General features: G+C 36.8%; 1 protein-coding gene across 2 annotated transcripts; it reads right to left on the bottom strand.

The window, feature by feature from the left end:
* Positions 1 to 3310: 3310 nt before the first annotated feature.
* LOC113719374 (putative late blight resistance protein homolog R1B-12) lies at positions 3311 to 7879 on the bottom strand. 2 transcript variants are annotated; one of them, XM_027244586.2, is made up of 3 exons: positions 4380 to 7879; positions 3912 to 4062; positions 3311 to 3793 (listed from the first exon to the last, which is right to left on the bottom strand). In XM_027244586.2, exons 1-2 carry the CDS (start codon positions 7114 to 7116, stop codon positions 3929 to 3931), a joined length of 2871 nt encoding a protein of 956 aa, XP_027100387.1. In that variant the 5' UTR covers positions 7117 to 7879; the 3' UTR covers positions 3311 to 3793; positions 3912 to 3928. The 2 variants fall into 2 exon arrangements, with proteins under 2 accessions (XP_027100387.1, XP_027100388.1); XM_027244587.2 differs by lacking the exon at positions 3912 to 4062 and having other exon boundaries at positions 4380 to 7876.
* Positions 7880 to 17262: the final 9383 nt, after the last annotated feature.

Below are 17262 nucleotides of genomic sequence, written 5' to 3'. Positions count from 1 at the left end.
TGTCCATCTTAGTGGTCTGGATTTCTACTGCATCATAGGGAAATACATGAGTAACAATAAAAGGACCGATCCAATGAGAACGCAGTTTACCTGGGAATAGCTTAAGCTTGGATTGGTATAGGAGAACCTTCTGTTTAACTTCAAAAGTCTTCCTAGAGATCTGTTGTTCATGAAACGTCCTACTTCTCTCCTTATAAATGAATGCGTCTCATACGCTTCATTTCGGATCTCCTCTAATTCTTGCAAATTCAACTTTCGATGAGCACCAGCCTTCTCTAAATTCATATTACACTATTTTATTGCCTAAAATGTCTTGTACTTGAACTCTACTGGAAGGTGGCACAACTTCCCGAATACCAATCTATAGGGTGATATTCTTATAGAGGTCTTATACGCAGTCCGATAGGCCCAAAGTACATATTCCAGCCTTTGACTCTCATCCTTCCTATCGGATCGCACCATTTTTTTCAAGATAGACTTGACTTCTCGATTCGACACCTCAGCTTGGCCATTAGTTTGAGGGTAGTATGATGTTGAAACCTTGTGTAGTACACCATACTTTCGAAATAGCGTAGCTATGGTCTTAGTGCAGAAGTGCGTCTCTCGGTCACTAACAATAGCTTTTGACATTTCAAAACACACAAAAATATGAGACTTAATAAATTCTGAAACCACGTTCGAATCGTTAGTCCGAGTAGCTTTACTTTCCACCCATTTGGAAACATAATCAACTGCCAATAATATATATATATATATATAACCAAACGATGTAGGAAAAGGTCCCATAAAATCTAAATCCCAAACATCAAAAATTTCTACGAAAATCATCGGGAATTGGGGCATATGATTTCTTCGGACTATATTATCTAACCTTTGACATCGAGCACAGGATTTACAAGATATATGTTTATCTTTAAACAACGAAGACCAGTAAAACCCACTCTCTAATACCTTGTGCGCGGTTCGCTTTAGTCCAAAATGACCTCCACAGGTAAATTTATGACAAAAAGTTAATATCGACTGAAATTCAGCTTCACTTACATATCTTCTCATTACCTGATTTGCGTATCTCTTCCACATGTAAGGGTCATCCCATATGAAATACTTGGTATCGCTCTTCAACTTCTCCCTCTTTGCTTTAGGCCAACCTGCAGGTAATTTACCAGTTACTAGGTAATTAACTAAATCAACATACTAAGGCAATTTAGAATTTATAGAAAATAATTGTTCATCAGGGAATATATCCTTCAATGGCACTTTCTCCTCTCCAACTAGTATGTGATTTAAATGGTCAGCTACCAAATTTTTCTAACCTCTTTTATCTCTTATCTCCAGGTCGAATTCTTGCAGGAGCAATGTCCATCTTATGAGCCTCGGTTTCTCATCTTTCTTGGTCATTAGGTACTTCAATGCTGTATGATCAGAAAATACAATAACTCTAGCACCTAATAAATATGACCTGAATTTTTCTAAAGCAAAGATAATCGTAAGAAACTCCTTTTCAATAGTGGAGTAATTTAGTTGAACTCTATTTAAGACTTGGGACGTGTAGTACATGGCGTGAGCTGTTTTTCCTACTCTTTGTTCTAGCACTGCCTCCATTGCAGAGTCGCTAGTATCGCACATGATCTTAAATGGGAGATTCCAATCAGGAGGTTGGATGATCGGTGGCAATGTCAATAGCTCCTTTAACTTGTCGAATGTTCTCTCACACTCGACACTGAACTCGAAGACCGGATCTTTTTGTAAGATTTTAAATAGAGGAGCTCAAATCTTTGAGAAATTCTTGATAAACCTTCGGTAAAAACTTGCATGTCCAAGAAAAGAATGCACTTTACGCACACTCACGGGATAAGATAAAACAGATATAATGTCTATTTTAGGCTGATCAATTTTAAAACCCTTAGAGGACACTACGTGACCTAGAACTATCACATGCTCAACTATAAAATGACATTTTTTTCAGTTAAACACGAGATTAGTTTCTATACATCTCAACAAAATCAATTTCAGGTTATCTAAACAATTATCGAAACTATCACCATATACACTAAAGTCATCCATAAAAATCTCGATAATTTTCTTAATACATTCTGAAAAATGCTCACCATATATCTTTGAAATGTCATAGAGACATTACACAATCCGAAGAGCATTTGCTTGTGGCTTCTTCTCGATCTGAGTCACTCGAAGTATCACCAAACAAACTTGTTGATTCAACTTTCGAATCAAGTCTCTGAGATGCAGCACTCGATTGCTCTTCTCTAAGCTGTCTGGTCTCTTTTCGCATTCGGTGTGCTATCTTCTCTACTCAGGGTCGAAAATTAATTCGCTTGTACGAGAAGAACGAGGCGTAAAGTAGAAAAGTACTAGAAAATGAAAATGAAAATGAATTTAAAAATAAATAAATTAACTAACACCATCCCCGGCAACGACGCCCAAAATTGATAGGTAGTCGACCCTATGCAATAATAAATACCTACTCAAATAAAATATAATTTCTATAGATAGTGATAAGTAGGGCCGAATCTACAGGGATTGGGAATATTTGTCTCTTTTGAAATTTAAACTAACAATGGTGGTTTTTATAGCAATGGTAATAATTAAACGGTTCAAATAAGAATAAATAGCCAACTTAAAAGTAAATGACAAATTATTAAGACCAAATTGATAATAACTAAGCTTTAGCCAAAAAATAGTTTCAGTAATGGTTCCAACTAATTGATCATCGATGCAGAAATAATTTCAATTATTAACTAATAAATAAGTTATAACTGTCAAATAAGCGATGATAATCAACTCCTCCTTACTGTGTCGATGATTGAAATACGCCCGTCAATCACTACTCTAATCAAGAAATAATTTTAAGTACGCCCATAAGATTTAATTCTCCAATTGCCTTATATATTAGAAGAGCCATATTCTAACCAAATAATACACTACCATGGTTATTTTAGATTAGCCTGCGTATTCTTCCTGACACGAACCCAATCATGCAAGTTGCCACTATTTCAGAGCAATTGAACAATTACGGATTCAACGCTCTAATTGACATTAGGTTGCTAAATTAATTCAACGTTCGTGTCCAAGATATTCAATTAACAAAATAACCATAAACGCTACAAACAGAGGATTGCAAATACCAGTAAATAAGAGGAATAAATAAAATTAATTCGATTTTACAATTTTTAGATGAATCAAAACTTCCGTTATTTTTTAAGTAGAAAAAGAGATTTAGTTTATCTTCGTTAAAGAAAACCCACGCACAATTGTAGAATCAATTGTTGCATACATCGTCTCTCAATTGAGATGATCAAAGCGAATGAATAATTGAAATTACAATGAATAAGACAAAAAAGTCAAAAGTTAAAAATAATGAAGATGGTATGCTATATTTCTCTCTAATTCCTATCTACCCATTGTCTACTCCTATACGGCTACCAAAAGGAATAGGAGGGAAGACTCCTAGTCTCCGTTGACTTCCTTCCTCTCTGGAAACTACCAAAAAGAAGAAAAAGGAAATATCGTAATTTTTCTCCAAGTCTATTTCATATTTTTCTACTAAATAAGGAAACAGAATTGAATTAGTCTCCTACTTCCTACTACTACTCAAATTCTTTTACTTGCTGCCATCGGAATTAATTCTGCGCATCTCCTGTTCACGGGGACGTATGGCCGGCAATTGTATTAGTTGGCAAACTTCGTGACTCCGCTTTGCAACTCTGGATGTCCCGCATCAATTAGCAAGTGTAGGATGAATTTGCGCATTTTTACCATATTTTATACCAACTCTCTGCAATTGACACAAATTTCTAAAAGTGAATAAAATCCGTCAATTAATGCATATTTGGTAAAATAATGTGAGGGAATTAATTACAAAATACATAACAAAAATGCAACGTATCACATACATGTACGGAGCGTGTGGTCAATCAATCAAATCAAAACATGGGAAGTTCAAACACCATTCAAATTGATATGTTAGCTCATGGCATGCCTGTTCCCTATCGACAACAGGATATCCAGCAGAAAAGGCAACTGCTCGTGTTGATGCTTTCCAACCTTAAGAAGTTAGTAGTTCTCTTATTCCACTATTATGAGAAAAGACTATATTTTATTCAATTCTTATCATCCTGTGAGCTAAATTATTATTAGAAAAGAATGAAGGATATGTTGTTGCAAAGGGAGACAAAATCTAGCATGCAGCAAAGACCTTAGACTTCAAAGCTGTGCCGCAGAACGATGCTTTCAGCATCAAAGAAATGCACAACCAAAGTACTCGAACATGAAATCACTTAAAAAGGCGTCAGAATAATTAGAATCAATATTGCAATTCCATCTAAATCATCAGGAGTATTAGAAGTTACATGACATCGTACCATTTTGCTGCTTCACTGACATGCATAGGTCTAGCACGATATCATGAACACGACATGCTCTGACCCTGCCATTGTATCGTCTTCTTGATATAGTTACCAAGTTTCTGGATATTAGATCCAACAAGCATTCCTCTGCAACATCCTCCAATGATTTTGACTCAGTTTGTTTTATCAATCCATTTTTTATCCATAGTCGGAACAATTTTGGAGCAGGAATTTCTTTCCTATCTGGGAATTCTCCAATATAATGAAAGCAGAGCTTCAAGTGATCTGGTAAGCTGTCATAAGCAACTCGTAGCACAGGAAGGAGCGATACAAAACGAGTCCTTGAGGACAAACTCTGTGCCACTTCTGCCCAACAGGAACATTCCATTTTTGTGTTTGCAAGGACACCAGCCATTATAACAATTGCAAGAGGAAGTCCTCTGCATTGTTCCACAATCCGCTGTCCTACTTCCATCAATGACGAATCGAAAGTTTCAGTCTCGAATTTCTTTTTTAGGAATAAGAACCAAGATTCATCAATGGTTAGAAAACGATGAAAGTGGATGCGTGCCATCGGATCAGCTTCTGCAGCCAGTTCCGCAATTCGGCTGGTCAACATAATTCTACTTCCCGAATCATCATCTGGAAATGATCTTCTTAAATCATCCAAGGTTTTGGTGTCCCATATGTCATCCAAAACAATGAGGTATCTCTTTTGCTTCAAACAATTGTACAGAACTCCTGCTAAATCATCATCCCGCATGTCATAAATTCTATTAGTAACAACCGTAACATCACGCAATATATCAAGTAAGATCTCTCGTCTTTGATATTCTACGGACTCAATACACCACGCACGGATCTGGAAGTGCTGAACAACTGCAGGATGGTTATAAGCTCTTTGGGCGAGAGTTGTCTTACCAATCCCACCCATGCCGACAATTGAAATGATATCCATCCTCATTGTTCCTCTTGTTAGTCGATCAATAATTCTGTGTGTTTCATCTTCAAGCCCAACCACAACGTCATCAATTCTCCGTGGATCAGCTGTGGCATCACTGTCGGCACCAATGCCATACCTTTTCTCGTCGTATATTTCCATGATCTTTGCTTTAATGATTTTGAGGTCTTCCATTGCTAAAGGAAACCACAGCATAAAGTAGCAAAGAGCATTATCTCTTACAAGAAGTAAATCAGTGATATACTTCGTCTCGGATGCAACATCTGTAATACATGCCCAAAGATCTTTCAATTCTCGATGCCAAATATAGTGCTCTGCAGTATCCATGAGGAAGGATTCGAGGAACTGGAGCTCCCCGAGTAGCGTTTCAATGTGATGTTTCACGAAGACAACAGAATTAGCTTTGTCCTTTATATTGTCCAAGAGGTCAAATATTCCTATAGTTCCAGACGTTTCACAGCAATCTGAGAATAGAACTTGAAGGCAAGTTTCTTGGATCTCTGCTTTGAAAAGCTCAATCTTATCTGCAAACTCAGAAAGCAAACAACTCATTTCAGTGCCCATTTCCTCTTTGGTTACATGCTCACGAAGGGAAAAAATTAGAGATGCCGCCTCATTGGCTGTAGCTTCACACTTTGCCGACGTCAGTTGATCCATTTCTTCCACGGGAGGATTCACGAGGAAGGTTCTGAGCAATCTGACCCCTTCCTGGAGGGTTTTAACTTCATCATTCATGTGAACTATCAAGCCTAACTTGGGAATTTTATTAAGCTTCATCAATATAACCTCTGCCTTGATCAACTTAATTTTCAGAAGCAATCTGAAAATGGAAAAATCCAATTCACTGGCCATGTCTTCTGTCATTCCACTGCCACCAGATGACGAAATAAGTGATGATGACTCGCTAACAACAGAGTCAAGATGCAGCACAAACAATTCCCAGTCCTCTGAATTAGCCTCAGCATCTATGGTGTCCATGAGACAAGTTCTCAAGAACTCCATCCCCTCATGAAGGCTTTTAATTTCATGATCCTTAACACAGGATACCAGATTAGCTTCATGATTATGTAGCCTCATTAAGGATAGACCCGCCTTAACCAGCTTAATCTTAAGCAGCAATATATGAAGTGAAAGATTCATTTCCATCACGGGATCTTGCATTAAATTGTTTTCATGAATTGAATATATGAAAGATATCACCTCGGTTCCCAGTGCTTCAACATGTTTGGAGAATAGTTTGCCATCCTCTTCTTTCTCCTCAGGCAGGTAAATTGGAACAGTTCTTAGGAATTTCAACCCTTCATGGAGGGCTGTGTATTTATCCTTCATTGACACCATAAAAACTTCTTGAGAGTCTAGCAGCTGCATCAGAATGATCTCCGCTTTGATCAGCTTCATCCTGTGAAGAGGCCTTGACAGAACAAGACTCATTTCAGCGACTTGCTCTTCTGTCACTTCGTTGACCTGAAATGATGCAGCATCCGTAGCGGCTGCTCTGATATCTGATGAGATCCTTTCCAAATCTCTAGTCGACTCATCTGGTAGAACCATTAGAAATTTCATGAGGCATATTAGCTCCTCATGAATGGAACTGATTCGATCTTTGAGGGATTCTACCGTGTTTTCCAGGAGAAAGTTGACAAAGCTTGTGATTGCATCTGTTTTTGCCGTTCCTGGTCCCATTGGCAACGAAGCTTTCAGAAGTTGAATGAACATCTCCATCAAATCTGAACTAGAGGGCTTAACCTCCTGAAGTAAATCAGAAAGCTTAACATCCGTATGACAAGCCATGACTTCTTCGGGTGCCCCATCCCAACCATGGTTCGCCAAATCGGCCGAGTCCGAGTTGACTCGGCCGAGTCATAACCGGAACGGGACTCACCGGTACGATACCGACACCCGCATCGCCGTTTCACCGGAATCCGAGTTGACTCGGATTGACTCGGTCGATATTTACCGAGTCAACTCAAATCAATAAGAAATCAGTAAAACTTACCGAGTTTGGCCGAGTCAACTCGCGAGTCAGACAACAAAATCACCCACATGATTTCTTCTTTCTCCCACCGGTTGTCATTCTCATTCCATCACTTCTGCTAGTGCAACCCATCATAATTAGTTGAGGTTTCTTGAGGGTTGTGATTGTAAGACTCGTAATTTCGTTGGGATTGATCATAATCTTCAGATTGGGAGTACAACAAGAAGAATTGGAGCAAATTTGGAAGTAAGATGAATCTGTAAAAATTTTGTGGGATTCGGGGTTTTGGAGATTTTTGTGGGTGGTGGTAAACTGGTAATGGTGGTGGAGCTTGAGAAGAGAGAGACAGAGAGAAATAAAGGGGGGGAGGCGGTGGAAAGATGAATCTGTAAAAATTTTGTGGGATTCGGGGTTTTGGAGATTTTTGTGGGTGGTGGTAAATTGAGAAGAGAGAGACAGAGAAATAAAGTGGGGAAGGCGGTGGAATGGAAACGTTTTCTAGGGATTATGGGAGGCAGTGTGGGTTGTGTACGTGGGAATGTGAGGGGATAGAATGGAGTGAGGTGAGAGAGAGAGATAAACACCCAACAAAAAAAAAAAGAAAAAGAAAAAATTACAGCCAAATTACAGCTCAAAGGCCACCAGATTCTATCTCACGTCCTTTCCAACTTTCTCTCTAATCCGAACAAACATTTCTTGGTCAAAGGGGGATACCTAAAACTTCATTCCTCTGTTTTTTGAATGCATTCACGTTTCCATTCATTCAACATTTCAACCCCCCTGACACCAAAGGAACAAGAGATTAGAATAGTCCAACAAATATTAAATTGGATTAGTTAACAACAAATGAACTGGGTTTTTTTCAACATCTTTTGTTTATTAATTAGAACTACGTCATTTTTTTTTAAGACTTACATGGTATCTATGTTAACTTAGGTTTTTTATCAAATTTAATTTGATAGTTGTATTGCTTATATTATTTTTTATTTTTAATAATTTTTTTTAGAATTTTTGAAAGTTTTATATACTTTAACTCACGTATCACCCGATATTTAATCGATATGCCGTGACGGATGTGGAACAACCGCGACCGCGACGCGACCGCGACGCGACCGCGACCCGCGACGGCGAACCATGATCCCAACACAAAAAGGAGAACCATGCTGCTTTGGTTGCAAAAGAATGAGCATAGGCAAGAAAAGTTGCCATCTCCTGATGAACAATATTGGATTGCTTTGCAGCCGTCCCAATGAAATCCCTCAGGAAACTTAACTTCTCTATTAGTATTTTGACTTGTTTCTTCATCAAAGAGACTAGACAAGTCGAGCCAATAAGAATATCCTCCAGGTTCTCCAGTACAGAGTCAATTAAATCCATGGCAGACGCAGGATCAATCAGAGGAGAGTTGACCTCCCTCCTCCAGGGCTGCTCAGACAAGATAGCATAAGCATTCTTTATTTTGGGTTCCCAAAGTTTTACATTTTCCAGCATGTAAGAAACCGAAGAATCAACTTTCTCCAAATCCACTGGCAGAAAACAAGCAGAAGAAAGCTCATCTATCTCCTTGCTAAATGCAACATCAGTTTCAAAAATGCCGGTCAACGAGCTTGATGCAGAAGGAATAGCCTCAGGTATTCCTGTGGCAATCAAGCAAGTCCTCAGAAATCTTGATTTCTGTTTAAGGGTCAACACTTGATCCCTCAATGGAGATGCCAAGCTGCAATTCTTCTCTAGCCAATCCAGATTTTGTATGGGAGAATCCAGGAATGTGTTGACCATCTTGATTTCCCTGTGTTCTTCTCCCTGACATAGATTTGTGGCAGAAATGAAGGATGTGGTGATCAGAAAACAAAAACAGAAAGAGATTTGCTGTGATGAAATGAAGAGAGACTCTAGCAGACAAGTGCTATGAATCAACAAACCAAAGTTGTGGTAAAGTTGACTGGGAGTTTCTACCGAAACAATATTATAGTCTTATTAATTAAGACCGCCAAAGACTCTCCCGGTCTGTCATCTATCCATGCTCTATATAAAATGTCTTGAATGATTTACATTTTGATATTTCTTACTTTTTTGATCTTCCTAATATACCAGCACTAATTATGATAGTAGCTTAACCATAGAGGAACAAAATTGTCATATCTAATAAACATGGTGAAATAAGTCTTACTCTCCTATCAAAACATGAATTCTTAATTCTGAATCTTAACATACCAAATTTGGCTGAATCAAACCCCAATCAATCCCTACAAGAGCCAATTAAATCAGCACAACTGTCCCTGAACGATGGCATTAGAAAGAAGGAATTTAAAATGACCGTATCCGAAATATGATTTCTTATAGTCAAAATCATAAAATAAACAAAGCTATGGACAATCATATTGACAACTGAAATCCACTTTCTTAGATGAAATCCACTTCCTCTGATATTACCATTTTAATTCACCACAATGATACTCCTGTCTATAGAACAAATCAAAGTAATTGTTTATGATTTCAACTTACGATTTCTTCCTTGATACAATAATTGGAAGCAAAATGAATGCTTCCATAGTTATGATCCGAGAACACATTCCAGCAAGTAAAAATTTATGCCTTCACTGTGAGAAACCTTGGCGGAGCATAATGCTATGCCATGGTAGCACTAATACAACGTCACTGCGTTTTAATTTATTTCTAATTGAGCATTGTTTATCGATTTGATAGGTATATATTTTATGCTTGACTATCTATGGGAGTTCAAGGGCTTCTGTTATGTGTGTTTAGAATAAAGTGATCCAATAGAAGTCAGCTGTCAAATCTGGTCTAAATTTGGCAATTCCAAGAGAAGTGATAATAGGGATGGCAATGGGGGCGGGCGCCCGCGGGGGGCTCATGGGGCGGGGGTTGGGGCAAGGGGTGGGGCGGGGGCGGGGGGAATTTTTTTCCCCCTCTTAGAAACGGGGCGGGGGGCGGGGGTATACTCCCCCGCCCCATCCCCCGCCCCGCCACCCGCAAAAAAAAAAAAAAATATATATATATATATATATATATAAATGACTATATATTATATGTAAGTTAATTAGTTATAAACTTATGATAATGATATTATTAGTTAGATGTATTATATAATGTATATTAGTTTATGTAATATAATTGATATTATCAATTATATGAATAATTATACATGTCTACTAATAGAATTTATTAATTAGTTATACTAAATTTACTAATACATTTATACTAAATTTCTAATTACACTTAATAGAATAACACTTTTTTCTCAAAAAAAAGCACAAACACAATGATGAATTAGTGATTGCATTTGTACTAAAAGTGAAAATTTGACTATTTTAGTTATATTTATTTCATCATATTGGATTGTATTCAAATAACTTCTGTTTGATTGTTTTTATGAGTTTCAATTGTAAAATTACAATGAATAATAATTTGGTGATGTGTTGATATTTTAGTACTTGATTATTTATTAAAATTTAATTATAATAAAATTATATAATAAAATTTTATTAACCCCGCGGGTGCCCCCGCGGGGGAAGCGGTGCAAGGCGGGGCGAGGGCGGGGGCGGGGGGAGCGGGAGGCGGGGGACGGGGGGAACTAATAGGCAACGGGGCGGGGGACGGGGGAGGGGTCCCCCGCCCCAACTCCGCCCCGTTGCCATCCCTCATAAATCTATATGCTATCTGTTGCTAAGAGGTATAACATAGAAAAGAATTTGTTGGTTAAGAGGTATTTATAGGGTAACTTAGGTATAATTTAAATGTTTCAACAAATGCCCATTAGATGCCCATTAGAAAAAGCTTTCAAAAATTATTATTTTAACAGAATTTTTTTTTTAAGATAGAAATTTTTATCTTCATTCATTGCTAAGTTAACCATGGCGGTCATGAACCAATGCATAGTAGCTCTATCCGTCAATGTTGTCCCGGAAAATATAAGTAGTTAATTCATTAATATTATCCCTCTATACAGCTAAAGCAAACAAGGAGGAAGTATTGATGCAGTTAACATTACTGTGTTCAAAGAGCTCCATGAAGATGGCTAAAAACATGCAAAAAAAAAAAAAAGGATGGTACCATTTAACAATATCCCCAATATGTAAGTGATTGATCAGACATATGATTGTCTATTAGTTATATATATATATATATATATATATATATATATATATATATATATATATATATATATGAGTTTGCCAAGAGTATTTGAGTTTAATCTACTCTTTGTATTGGAGAAATATTATTATTCTTGAGTTACCTAAATTATAGCATTCTTTATCTGTATAATCACATGTAATTTATTATTATTTATGATAATTTAACCACAAATAACTTTCTTTAATTCATTTTCACTGTTAGAGACTATAGTTCAAGTAAAAGTTTCCATTTTAATTTAATTTTCTAAAGTACACGGCTATAGTTATTATCAATAACATATAGAAGTGCTTTCCAACTTTAAAATGGAAACTAGGAGAAAAGTGCCTCACATAATGTTATTATTGCAATTATTACCCTGTAAAAGTTCGAATAGAAGTTTTCTCAAGTTCATGGTGGATACAATTAGCAATTGTAGCTTAGAGAAGAAAAGAAAATTGAAGATTTGCATTTGTATTATAATGTAGTCCTAATTTTAGATTTCAGAGGGTATACTCTCCCGCCCCCTACCCCGTATTTTTAACGGAGGGAAGGGAGAGGGGAAATCCCCTCCCCTGATCCCCACCTCATTAGCCCCACGGGTACCCTGGTCAATTGCCATCTCTGGACTCGAGGGTTGGGAAAATGAAGGCTTTAATTACATTTACCTCCATTGAGGTTTAACCGAAGTACCAATCACTCCTTAAGATTTCACCAAATAACGAAATGAACATTCAAACTATAACAAACACCCTTTTCCCGTTAGTCAATTAACGACTGACTGTCAATCTTGGTGATTTCAGCATAAGCTATACAATAAAAACCCTAAAATACCCACTCTTAAAAGCCATTTTCCCCATTCTTTTTTTTACTTAAAAGCCACTCTTAATAACGCCCCACTGCCACCTACAGGTTTCCAAAATTGAGAAAATTGCACTACTAAAACCGCCTTCTTGCATGGTACATGATTCTTGCATCAAAATTCAACAAAATTGATAGGAGAGCAGCCATACAAAGTAAAAGCCATGGCTATTCCTCCTTTTCATCTCACCCAAATGACAGCCATTTTGATGAAACCTATAACAAAAATGATCCTTTTAATGAGGAAAAAATAAACATGGCAGCATCATCACAAGAAAATTGAAACATTAGGAAGTCGAGGAGCCACGACTCATAATCCTCATAAGTCCCAACTTTTCAAAAAATAAACAAATGGTAATCACATATCCGCTACACAAGGGGATTCAGCCTAAGATCCAACCTTCATCAACCTAGAAATAAATTTCCATGCTTGTCAACAACGTACTCCAATCTTATGTCTAATTAAACTCAAACAATGAAAAAAAAAAGTAAAAAATTCAAGATTGAAATGCTAGAGAAAAAAGGGGAAAAGAAGCTGATGGTGTGGTGGTGCACTGCTAGCGGCACTTAGAGTTTGTTGGGAGACTTTGATGGTTTCTCTCTTTCTTGGGATCCTTCTTCTTCTTCTTTTTCTATATTTGGTGTGTTTTATTCTTTTTCTATCCTTGTTTTCCTTCAAATTATTTTCTTCTTTTATTTATTTTAATTCCTTTTTTGCCTTTTACTTTTCTATGTCACATTTAATGAATTCACAAAGGATAGTTTTGTCATTTGGGAACCTCTAACGGCAGGATATTAGCGTAGATACTAATAAGGGGATAGATATAATTTGGCCAAATCTCGAGGACTAAAGAATGGAATTGAAAGACTGAAAGTGACAAAAATGATGCAACGAGATCTAAAATGATAATCTCTGACATTCATGAGTCACCTAATCAGCTATATCAAAATGTAGAAACTTAAAATCATTTTGCCCCAAACAGGGGTGTAACGAGTCGAGTCGAGTCGAGATTTGATCTAATCAAACCAAGTTTCAACTTAGTTTTACGAAACTCAAACTCAAACTCGAGCTCAATGGACTCAAAATGTCAAGTTCAAACTTAAAAAATTAAAAATAATTATCTTATTTTTAAAAAATAAATAAAATAATAATTTTTCTTAATAAATAATAAAATATTAGGGATATATATATATATATATATGTAGTTTTACTATTAAAATAAAAAATTATAATCGAGCACGAGTCACTCGCGAGCTAACGAACTTAATATTTTTGAGTTTAAATTCGAATTCGAGTTTGACTTGATCAACTTAAACTTGATGTTGACCGAATTCGAGTCGAATTTGTACTCGAGTTGCTCGCGATCAACTCGCAAGCGGCTCAATTCGTTTGCAACCCTAGCCCCAAGTTATTAAATATATAAAGTCCATGTCTCCGCAATTACGAGGATAGGAAGGGGTCTACATTACCTACATATCACTTTTTGCAAACATGGTGCAGTATTTTTTTTTTTTTTTAGTGTAATAGAGAGGATTCAAACTCGAAACCCCTCGTTCATATTTCCTCCTTCGAACCATACAATCCATCCTTCCTCTCATAACATAGTAGTTTGAAATAATGTGAAAAGTGAAAAGTAATATTATATATACATATTAAACAAAATGTCTTCAATAGCTTGATAAATACAAAATAGGATAGGTTAAATATACACCATTAATGCATTAATTACTCATACTATGTGTATTGATAACTTCTACCATTAATTTTAAAAGGGTCTATGTAACATCCCGAATATTAGGAGGTTGTTTGTGAAGAAAATATTAAAGTGTATTTCTTTGGGGTTTGATTTAAAACCTTATTTTGTTTTAAAAGACTAGAAACCCTAATTTTTTAGTCAAAAACCCTAGTTTACTTGTGACTAACCGGTTTTCCTAAATCTCTCCTATTTTAATTGAAACCCTAATTTTAATTACTGGAATTGGAAAAATTCCTCACGTTTTCTTAAAAAATTTCCTTTTAGTTGAAAATTTATCATTTATTAAAGCCCTACTATCCAATTATTCCATAATAAGTGCAAATGAATCTAGAAAGTAGGGTTTTATTCTTCGGTTTCAAGTTTGGAGCAAAATTAGGGTTTTCGCGATTTTCCGCCGGATGAATTTTCGGTACGGAGCAAGGACCAAATTGGGTGATTAAAAGTGACTTTTAAGTGAGAAATAATATGTGAGTAGTAGCAATGATATAAGGTTAGTGAATGGGAAGTAAAAACCCTAGTACGTGAGTTTTAAGAAAAATGGCGCGAACCGGCGGGTCCCGCGCACTACCGTTTGAACGCACCACTTGATCACCATTTTTGCTTATCAAACAAATTTATTGAACTTGAGCAAAATATCTTCTCTCTTGGCAGCAAGCTTGACCGAAATTGTGGTTCATATGCAAGGGGAAAGAAAGAGAAAATTTTGTGGCCAAGATTAGTCCAAGTGTTTGCCCAATTTGTGGACACCATTAGTCCTAATCCTCTTGCTTTATTATAAGGCAACTAAGCTCCATTTCTCTTCATATTTCTGCCAAGGAGCTGAGAGAGAGAGAGGGGAAGAACAAGAGAGAAATTTCTTCATTTCATCTTCAAATCCAACAACTTAGTGAGAAAATAAACAAAGTAAACCGATTAAACTTGTTCTTGAGTGACTAGGTGGTGATTTGTGGTAAGTTTTTGGAAGGAGGAAGCTTGGGCTACTCTTTGTGACCTCTATTCAAGGTAAGAGAGCTTATCTCTCTAAGTTTTGCTTTCAATTTTGTTAAATTAAGTTTAGTAGTTTGATTATAGTGGTGGAATCATGAATGATTAGCATGTTTTAGAGGTTTTTCCCCAATTTATTTGATGAACTAGGGCTTGTGAAAATTCTGCCCAAATTGTTGTATAATGCTTATATGTTGCAATTGAGGTTGTATAAGGTGTTTTGCTAGTGATTGGACCAAGAAATTAAGGAAAGTTGCATTAGAAACTCAAAATTTCAGAATCTGGAAAGTTTGCTCAACATTCTGTCCGAATTTGTATCTGTATGATAGAGGCCGAATTGGCCTTAGGTCAAAGAAAAAAAGTTGTAGAGAATGGCATTTTATAGGTGCCTACAAAATTTCAGCTCAATCGGAGCAACGTAGGATGTGAAAAGTCCAAAATACCCTTACTGTTTTAAGTATTTCCTAAGCAGTCCGTGTGATCAGTTAAGTCCAGTTTATCACGTTTTTTGACTAGGATCCCTTCTGATTTAGCTTTGTGTCAAAACATGAAAGTTGTAGTATTTTGAATTGGCTTTAAAATGCATCTAAGAACACCTAATTCGGACTTGTGTACACTGAGTTATGTTCATTACAGTGTTCTACGTTTAAACAGCCGACGAATTGGTTTCTGGTTTAGTAATTCGAGAATTTGACTAAGTTACATTAGGAACTGGACTAAGTGACCTTCATGAATATTGTAGCTCTGTGTCTTAGCTTCGAAACGGCATAGGTTTCGTTTTAATCCGATAAGCGTAGCCTCGAATATGTTATTTCCGCATTTGTACGTCAAATCTGTTTTGAACTAAATTGAATTTCTGCACTTGTACTTAATACGATTCTTGTTATTATGATATTGTGAGCCTATGGAATGGCTCTTGACATGAATTGCTGATATGTATAATGTTGGGTTGTGTTTGAGAAAAACAATGAAGCCTAAAAGGCTGAAAAATTAGGTAAACACAAAGGGCATGCTGCCCGAATTTTTACTCGAGAACTAGAAAACTATATTAGCGACTTGAGTGAAGGTTAAGTACTTATTACTTGAACTAGCGAGAACCTTGGCCACTATGTTTCTTGAGTGTTATACGTTAGGACTTGGACGAACTTGTACCCTTGAGAAATGAAATAATGATTGCTCGAAGTATGTTTTCCTTGTACTTTCAACTCGCAAGACAATTTCAAGTATAAATATTACAAAGTTTTACTGTTTAAAAAGGCGAGCAAGTGTTTCACGACTACTGTCCGAGTGAATTTCAATTTCTTGATTCTTATTGAACGAAACGTCTAAGTTTCGAACTCTAGTCATGTTTCAAAGTTCTCAAATTGAGTTTTATCGCAAATTTGGACTCCGAACTCGGAGTATAACCTGAAAGTGACCAGTAAAAGCACTATATCTTTTGGTGAGTGCTTTCAAATACTGAATTGAACTTGATACTTGTACTTGATACATGCCAATACGATTACATGCCACATGCGTGAATTGTTAGGGCAAGAGTGTACTTTATCGCACTTGCCCTTACATGATATATACTTGTTTATTGTTGCAATTGACTTGACATACTTGTTATGATGCGCGCACTTCCTGGAATTCCAGAAACCCTGTGGCAAGTTACTCTAGTCGAGCCGGCAGGGGCTTGGTCGGTTGGGTAACGAGCCCTGGGTCTCTTGCTTTGTCGAGTGGAGTGATATCTCCTCGACTAATTGGTATACTCGAGTATTACCACCCGTGTTTATTGAGGATTTTGGGCCCAGTAAGGGGTGTGAATGGTGGACGGAGAGTAGTGTAAGTGGTGTTCTACTGGATTGGCTCCTTTACTTGAAAGTTGACGGAGTGTCAACTACTATGTGATCAAGCCCTGATGATGAATGGAAGTTGGCTCCTGAGAGCCATCCGTATCCTTATGCTTTGGAATGATTATTGTTTATTGGATTATTGTTTCTTCTGAAAACTTTTACACTCGCTCATTTTGAGATTGCTACTTGAAGTGTTATTGCTCACTTTTATGAACTCTTCATGCTCGTTACTTTGCTATATCGAAAACTAGTACTTATAAATAATGGTCAATTTGCTATTTGGAACCTCACTGGGCTTTTAGCTCACACCACGCTATTTGTTTTCCTTACAGGGGGTACGAGTGACGCGTGAGACTTGTAAAAGACTAGCGTAGCCTTTTGTTTTGACTTT

This window comes from Coffea arabica, chromosome 11c (genome assembly GCF_036785885.1).
Source record: "Coffea arabica cultivar ET-39 chromosome 11c, Coffea Arabica ET-39 HiFi, whole genome shotgun sequence".
Classification (NCBI taxonomy): domain Eukaryota; kingdom Viridiplantae; phylum Streptophyta; class Magnoliopsida; order Gentianales; family Rubiaceae; genus Coffea; species Coffea arabica.
This window is presented reverse-complemented; position numbering and strand designations above follow the sequence as displayed.

Coding starts and splice junctions, on each gene's coding strand:
- LOC113719374 (XM_027244586.2), bottom strand. CDS start 7,116: ATGGCTTGTCATACGGATGTTAAGCTTTCTGATTTACTTCAGGAGGTT. Junction 4,063..4,379: donor GTCAGTGAAGCAGCAAAATG/GTACGATGTCAT, acceptor TAACTTCTTAAG/GTTGGAAAGCATCAACACGA.